We start from the raw sequence: 8,728 nt of genomic DNA, 5'->3' as shown, positions 1-8,728 counted from the left end.
CTGATCCGAGGTCATCCTCGAGAACAGATGCACCTCGGGGTCTACCTTTCGATCTTATGAGGATTTCGAGGCTACCATCTTCGAAATCGTCTCTGTTTCGCAGGCTCGATGTTTAGATTTCGCACATAGTCCAGACTTTACAAGTTCATTCATTATGACTCCAGCTTTCGAGGTCACAATTCTCATGGCTCGAAATCTGGGTATAACAGTCTTATTTCTCCTCCATCTTTGTCAAACATTTTTGGAGAATACTTCTTATTAAGTCACATCCTCTTTAGCTCAAAATATTTTATTATTTATTATCATTTTTTATTACTGTACTTAATTTTTTTTACTATACATAAAAAAAAAAAAAAAATCAATTTTTTTGTTCCCACTCAAGTTTTATATTTAATTTTTTCCCAAATTTGGATGCTCCCACTAGGATAACTGGTGTTCCCGATATGTGAATAGTTTTCGGCGCAATTTTTTTTATGACCGTGTATATTGTAGTTATTTAGAGCTTCTTGCAAATTTTCAGAAAATTCTGAATAATTTACAATGTCCAAAACAAAGTTCAAACATGTTGTTTTCCCATAAAAAAATTAGTCACAGGTGCAACAACTTGTTTGAATTTAAATTTGAATATATGTTGTAACTTCCTCAAACTTGTGTAAAGATATTCTTGTAACCATGTATATAAATAGCCTGGATCTGGTCATGTGGACTCACACACAACTTGGCACTGAATAACGCTCCGTGAAATGGCTCCTTCTTGAAGCTTTAATGGAATCAAGTTAATAAAAGTAACTCGTCGATGTAGGCAGATTCTAACTACTGAACCACGTTAAAAATCTCTTTCTATTCTTGTAACGCCCTGGATAGCTAGGACCGCTACACTGTTTACTTATAAAGGTGCAGGACTTGCTAATCAAGTCATTTAGTTAAAAACGTGTCACTAACCATGAATGAGCTAGGGTTTGAAAGGGTTTTAGTCTCAAAAGATACATTTTATATAATTAAACAGTTTTACACATGGGATCCCAAAAAGAAACAGTGTTTAAAAGTCGGTTTGCAGAATTTCCAAAATACAGACAACCATCAGCCATTCTAAGGCAAAACAGACATTTTCGGTTCCCCTGTTCCTGCTTTCCCCTCAACTGTGACGGCTGAGTAGCTGGTCATGTACAATCAGCTCGCAGAGCTCTCCAAGTCAGGGCTGATCAAGTTTGCCCTTGCATTTACCTGCACCACGTAGCACCCGTGAGCCAAGGCCCAACAAGAAAACATATTATACATCATAAACAACAATAGCAGACAATTAATCTTTTAGGCATGATCAAACACTTAACACTCATATTAACCATATAGCATGTACTCTGAGTCAAAGATGCAATTAAACGTTAATAACAATCAAGCTACAAGATTATCAGGGCCGACAACTTAGGTTGCACCCTCTGTTTACCCCACTGATTCCGGCCCACTTAAACCGAGCTCAGTGCATAATAAGCTGTCATCGGCTACCAGTGGCCAAGCTGCGCCCTGTGCGCTAGTGTAACCTTGGCGCTCTTAGGCCGTTGGTTTACTGTTTACATGACATAATACCATCCTTTCATAGCATACATATTAGGGAACCCTAAGTCCCTTTACAATTACACAACCGGGTGCAGTTTTCTTACCTTTAATTTCCACGTTCACTGACTACAAGCGACGTCCCTCGAGCATGATCCGTTTCCCGAGCCCCAGCTTAACACCTAGTCACAACCAATGTAATGGATTCCATTAATATTCAAATAAAGTACAATACTAGCTTTTGGGACATCGAATTTCACCAAACACGGTGGTAAAATCGATCCCGAGCACCCTAGGTTAGGTTCCCGCGTTTAAAATCCCCAAAAGATCAAGAATGCACCTAAGGGTTGCGGCCCTTGAAACCTAGCCGCAACCCGCCCCTAAAACAGAACCCAAGCCCCTCAATAGGCAGACACGTGTCATGGCCCTGCCCTGTGGCGCCGCGGCGCTCCCCTCTGGCCGAGCCTCCCTGGCTCCTTTGCTTCATAGGGCCGCAGCGCTCTAGAACAGAGCCGCGGCCCAACCAGAGCGCTGCGGCCCAACCCTTCGTGCCCAAAAAATTCACCATTCCTAGCATTCTAACCTCATTCAAAACCATCCCAAAGCACCCTAATTCAAAACCCATTAATCACAAAACTTTTAACATGATTCTAACAGCATAATCCAACAGAAATCCAGCTTAAAAACCTACTAAAATTCCATTTTGATTCCTGAAACCAAGCAGCTCAAAACACCAAAAACCAGTCATGCAAACTCATATTTTAACCTCTAAATTATGAATTGAAGCTTACCTTCTTTGCTGAACCACTTCCTTAATAGATTCCTGAGCTAAAACCCAAGCTCTCAGCTTCAATTCAGCCCTTAACATCAAAACCATAAATACCTTATTATTCAGCCACAAAACTCAGAGTTCTAACACCCAAAAACAAAATTCAATTCTTACCTTGATCCTGGTTGAGTGTCCCTTAGCTGAGCACTAGATTAAACCTTCAAAATTCCAGCCCAAACCACTGAATTCCCAGTTGATTCCCCTTAAATTCCAGTGGTTTTTTCTTTGAGAGAGAGAAGAGCAAAATAGGTCGGTTTGTGTTTTATTCTACCGGTTTCTATTTTGTTTAGTCTAACCCTTGGTTAATTAGGTCAATCCCGAAGCTCGGGGTGCCGGAAACGTCCCCGAGGGCAAAACGGTAAAATTCCCCAATATTCCCACCTAAGTTTCCTAACCTCAAATATATCTTCATATATTTATTTCCATAACCCAATAACCCAGATAATCATCTAATACCCGAATTACCTCTTGACTTGCCCCAAGTCAAATATTAAGCCCCGTTGTGACTTTTCCGCTATCTAGCTCCCTAGGATCGCCTCAAGTCACACGCTGCAGATCTACCCACATAATAATGTGGTTCTCACAGATATAATATTTAACCACACTTACATTCATATAATCATGCATTAATTCAATGAATTCACACACAAACCAATTATGTTATCTTGGCACGCTAATCAATGCTCTTAAGCCATATTAGTAATTTTGGGTCGTTACAAATCTTTTGTCCATTCTTAATTGTTTAATTGCTCTATATAATTAAGTTGACGAAAAACGCTTCTAACAATTATTGCCATGTGCAATTTAATAGGGTGGTACTAAATATTTGAATTAGTACACAAGTGTCAGTATGACTAAAATATTGATAATTTTGTAGTAAATTTTTTATCTGTTTTTCTTTTAATAGTATGCCTTATAAGTTATAAGAGATTATGTTTTTCTCATTTGTCTTTTAGTAAGTCACCTATCGTATCTATTGTCCTGTTTTGTTCTCGTTCACGCCTAAATTAATGAGATTTGTACACATGTAAGAAATATTTGTACATATATAAGTAAAATTTAAAATAATAAACAATACATGTAACACAAAATAGAATCATTTATTCATGGAATGGGGATAGGAATGCCATATATGTCTGGACTAGATTTATGCTTGTGTTTCACAAATATCTCCATATATGTGTTAATTACATATACACAACTTCACACAATCATTTAAGAAAACAAAGTAATTGCCCAAAATCATTCTTTTGAAGAAAAAGCATCACCTTCTTCCACAGTCACCTCATTAAGGAAAGCCCTTAAATTTTTATCAGAAGAGCCACCTACCATAACAGCTTCCTTAGCCAAATCCTTCCATTTTTTTGCATTCCTTCTTATTTCCTTCCCATTTTCCACCCCATTTTCCTTCCCTCCCAATCCCATAACCAACTCCAAACACCTCTTGATCTCCTCTCCCTCAACTATTCCTTCCTCATTAGGGTTCACTCTCACCCCAGTTTTCCACACACTCTCGATTAACTTAGCATTGGTCACTTGATCCACCCACTGAGGAAAAGCCACCATGGGAACCCCACTCACCAAGCTCTCCAGCGTTGAATTCCATCCACAATGAGTCACAAAACACCCCAATGACTCATTTGACAGGACCTCCACTTGTGAACACCATGGAACTATCATTCCAAGCTTTTCTAACTCTTCTCTGCAACTAAGTTCTTCATCATCACGACCTATGTCGTTTTGTCCTTTTTCATTGTCGTTTTTCACTTTTTCTCTTTTGACCCAAAGAAAAGGATGCCCAAAATCCAACAACCCTTTTGCCAGTTCCTCCGTTTGAGCCTTTGACAAGACTGAGTAGCTTCCAAAACTCACGTAAACTACTGTCGTTTTCTCCTTCGAGATAAGCCACTCCATGTAGTCGACGTGGTCGTTTTGATGCCTGATAACATCAGCAGTAGTACTGACTTTTTCGTTCGAGAATTCGGACGATGAACTCGTGAAGGGCCCGATTCCGATCAGCCTCATCTTATTGTTTTTACTAACAATTGATCTTAACGCTTCGTGCTCTAACTCATCGAAGGTGTTCATCAATACCTTCGAGCTGGGTTCCTCGTCGAGCTTTTCGAACTGTTTTTGGAAGAACTTGATGAGAAAAGATTTGGGCTTTGTAGAGTCAAAAAACGTGGGAAGATCGTTTATAGTGAGAAGTGGTAGCCCTGGAAATGATAAGGGAACAGAAGGGTTTTTAATGTTCTCAACGATGGTGTCTTTATACCCATGAAAGTAATAGTAAAAGACGTCGAAAACAGTCGCCGTCTGAACCCAGAGAAGCGCCACCGGAATCTTATGCTCCGCCGCCACGTCAGCAGCCCAAGGTTGGAGAAGGGTGTAGGCTATGCAGGTATACGGACGGCCTTCGTTCACCCCCGAGCGTATGAGCTCGCCCAGAGCTTGCGAGCCGCACCGGACGAGCTCGGCGTAGTAGCAGTCGAAATCCATGTCCGCCGCGAACCCTTCGTCGAATCCGTCGGAAAAAGGGACGAACGACACGTCGTTTGGCGACAACCCCTCGTCGGTGATGTCGTTATTAGGACTGTTAGCACCTACGATCATGCGGCGGTAGGCGAAGATGGTGGTGACGAAGGTGACTTCCGAGTGATAAACACGGATGAGGCGCTTGGCGAGTTGAAGGGAGGGGTTGATGTGGCCATGCGCCGGGAACGAGACGAAAATAAAGCGCGGCCTCATCATATATGACTGCGGCGGCGCGTGAAGAAATGTTGGGAGTAGTAAATATAGTATTTTATTTTGGTATGTATATTTGGAAATGAGTGTGAGAGTTTTTGGATTTTATGTATTTATGTTGTGTGTATTTTTGGTATTATATGATCGTGGGGAGAGATAAGAGTTGACACATAAAAAGGGATCGATAGAGTTAAAAGAAGAATGTTTTGGAACCACCCATAAAAGACATACAGTAAAATTATGGTTTTGAATATTCAACATTTGATTTTTGTTTATTTATTGCTAGTTTGATTTGATTATCTTTTACACACCTATATAAGCAACAGCTACCCTTACCACATTATATAAATATATATATTGATATTTAAAACTTTGAGGTGTGGTTGACAACAACATTGATGTAATTTTATATCCAACCTCATGTATATTTATATTTATATTTATTAAGTTTGTAAAACCTCGTATCAAATTCCAATAATTATTATATTTTTACTGCATCGTATGACTAGTATATTTGAAATTATGTATTTTGTACTTATCAAGTGATTAGATTTAAACAATTTGTAAAATGTGGAATATGAATTAAGTTTTTTAATCTGATTAATGTTTTGTTACCACGGTTGTGCAAATTGTCAAAACAGAAATCCAAAGCAAGTTAAAAATCGACACAAGTGAATTTTTACTTGATTAAGGAATCATTTCGGATAACATATATTTACGGGGCCACGCCCAAAAAATAAACGAATTAGTAAAGAACAAGGTTGTACAAAAACATTGACTTAAACAATGTAAGACTCCCTCTTGAACTATTGCCGCAATCTTGTTGTACTTTTCTTTATGAATCCGATTTTGTTGAAACGTCGATTCTCTTGAACTCCCTTCAAAGAATAACGAGTGTTTTCTTCCTCTTGAAGTAAGTCTTGAAGAAATCTTCTCCCGAAAATCACAATGAATGTTCACAAGAACCAAAACTTGTTACAAAGAACAAGAAGTATACACGAAACAAAGGTGCACATGATACAATACCAAAGACTAAGGTGAATAGTTTAGTCTTTACAAAAACAGCAAATAGTGCTCTCTAAAGAATTCAAAATATTATCAATTTTTACAAGATAAGAGAGACAATTTTTCAAGAACCCTAGCTATCTATTTATAGTTGTTTGTACATTCAGAAGATGCTCTCTTATAATCTGGAACAATAAACAAATGATTTGCAAATTTCTTTATAAGGAAACAATCTGTCAGTTCGTTTGATTCTGTCTCGACAAGTTGAGCATACACATAGGCAATTTATGTACCTAAGCAGATTTAAGTCCAGATTCATTTGAAAAATAAATCATATTTCAGATAAATTGTTATTCTGAAAATATGTGATTTAATCAGCATGAAATCATCATGAAAAGATCATATCTTCAAGGATTTTAATTACCATATTAAGAATCATTTTAGATAGAGATAAGAGTTAAAATTTGACAGCTCAACAATGAGTCATACATGATTTTTATAACACATTAAATCCAGTTTTAATTCATAGAAATCGTGAGAAAATAAAATATATGGTCTAGAAAAAACACTAGCCAAACAAGGTTCTGACAATCTCCCCCTTTGGCACTTTTATAGACAAAGCACATATATTTTATTTTGCTAAAGAGATCTTTGCAAGAAAACAATTTGATTTGCAAACTCCCCCTGCAAACAACATCTAACTCAAAACAAACCATTTAACAAGGCATATCTCAAATGCCAAGACATCCAAAAGTTAAACATGGCAAATATAAAAAACATAACCAACAGCTGGCTACTCCCCCCATTTGTCTATCAAAAGGGCCAAAAGTCATAAAGAGAAGAAACAAAAACGTAGTTTGTTGTTATTTATTTAAGACAAAAAATAAAAAGAAATGTAAACTTTCATGGTGGTGGTACTATGGTGCAAGAGAGACGACCGAAGAATTGTTCTAGAGTGAACCGCTGCAAGCCTTCCATGGAATTGAGACGATGATGGAGGCTGTCAACACTAGTCTGAACAAACCCGATGACACACTTGAAACTAGAATATCTCAAGCATTGCTCGAGATCTCATTATTTGATCTGCATCTAACCTTTTTCCCTAACTTTCCAAGCCTCCCTCACTCCCCTACGTTTGATAAAAGAAAAACCCCATATCATTTTAACCCATTTCTCTCTTCACCCCCACACCCTCTCCATTGTCTCTTCATATGCCCATCTCCCTCTCTCTCTCTCATTCCTCAAAGTTCATCATTGACGGCAATAAAAGTGAGCAGCGTCGACCTCTTCCTTGATCTGTTCCTCACATCTTGTTTTGCTTCTTTTATAATCTTACTATCTCCATCTTTCTCTTGTGTGCCATACGTGCAAGATGGGGAAAGTCCATGGGTCAATATATAGAAGCGGGTAGTTAGAGCCTCTGGAAATGGGTCTTGCTGAGTGATGGTGATTTGGTGGGTTCATTCCTCCTCTCATTCTCTCCATCTAGCTTTCTCTCTTACTTTGTCATCAAGTGTAAATTTTTCATTGCAAGGTTGATGGTGCAAAAAGACTATGTTCTTCCATGTATTTCATCTGTTATTTTCTTCTTAGTAATAATACGTTGTTGATTGAGTTTTTGAACTAATCTCTAATATTTCTAAGTATATATTCTCTGCTATTTAATTTTTAGGTTAGGATTGTTGGTATTGGTTTTATATTGTTTAAAATAAATTTGTTTTTTAGGTTTCACGTCGACCGTAGGCAGGGACGGATGTAACGCCCTGATTAGCCAAGACTGTCACACTGTGTACTTTGAATAGTGTTTAACTCGCTAAACGAGTCATTAGGTCATAAACTTACATTTAAGTGCTATTAATGGGCTAGGGTGAAAATCTCGGTCAAAAGGAATGGATATATTTTATTTAAAAAATTAAGTTGTGGGATGCCATAAAAGTGTATACAGAGTAGTTTACATCCAAAATGGTCATTATAGTTCAAAAGTTACATTCCGTCGACCTAAGCGGCAAAAATAAGGTTAAACCCTAGTTCCCCTGGAAAACACCTTGGCCGTGGTGGTCAAGCGGCCGCATATGTACATGTTGCCACCTAGCTCTCTACTCAAGGCTGGGTAAGTTTTTCTTTCCCTTTACCTGCACCACATAGCACCTGTGAGCCAATGCTCAGCAAGAAAACTTATTACTGCATGTATACAATATAAATAAATGATCATGGAATCATTCTGGGGCTTCAGCCTTAATCAGATGATGACTAGCAAGTCAATCCTGGGGTCCTGTGCCCTGAATAGATGACTAATGAGTCATTCTGGGGTCCTGCGCCTTGAATAGATGACTAATGAGGCATCATGGGGACCTACAACCTGAATAGATGACTAATGAGTCTCTCTGGGGTCCTGCGCCCTAAGCCATGTGACGTTCCAGTCACCTGAGCCTTTTTTTTTTGGCCCTGGCTCTGAGTAACTAGCCTTAGACTAGCCAAGCACTTTAGTTTTCTTCAACCAATAGGTCGGTCAAGCATTTGATGCTCATGTTGATTAGATCTAATCATTTCGGTATGTGGTCAGAACACTAATGTCGCTCTTGACTCATAAGTCAATTC

General features: G+C 38.5%; 1 protein-coding gene across 1 annotated transcript; it reads right to left on the bottom strand.

Moving 5' to 3' along the window:
• Positions 1-3,461: 3,461 nt before the first annotated feature.
• LOC133819890 (phloretin 4'-O-glucosyltransferase-like) lies at positions 3,462-5,373 on the bottom strand. Its single transcript, XM_062253270.1, has one exon. It carries the CDS (start codon positions 5,129-5,131, stop codon positions 3,623-3,625), a length of 1,509 nt encoding a protein of 502 aa, XP_062109254.1. The 5' UTR covers positions 5,132-5,373; the 3' UTR covers positions 3,462-3,622.
• Between the last annotated feature and the right edge of the window lie 3,355 nt (positions 5,374-8,728).

This window comes from Humulus lupulus, chromosome 2 (genome assembly GCF_963169125.1).
Source record: "Humulus lupulus chromosome 2, drHumLupu1.1, whole genome shotgun sequence".
Lineage (NCBI taxonomy): Eukaryota > Viridiplantae > Streptophyta > Magnoliopsida > Rosales > Cannabaceae > Humulus > Humulus lupulus.
The sequence above is the reverse complement of the archived record's forward strand: the minus strand, read 5'-3'. Positions and strand labels throughout refer to the sequence as shown.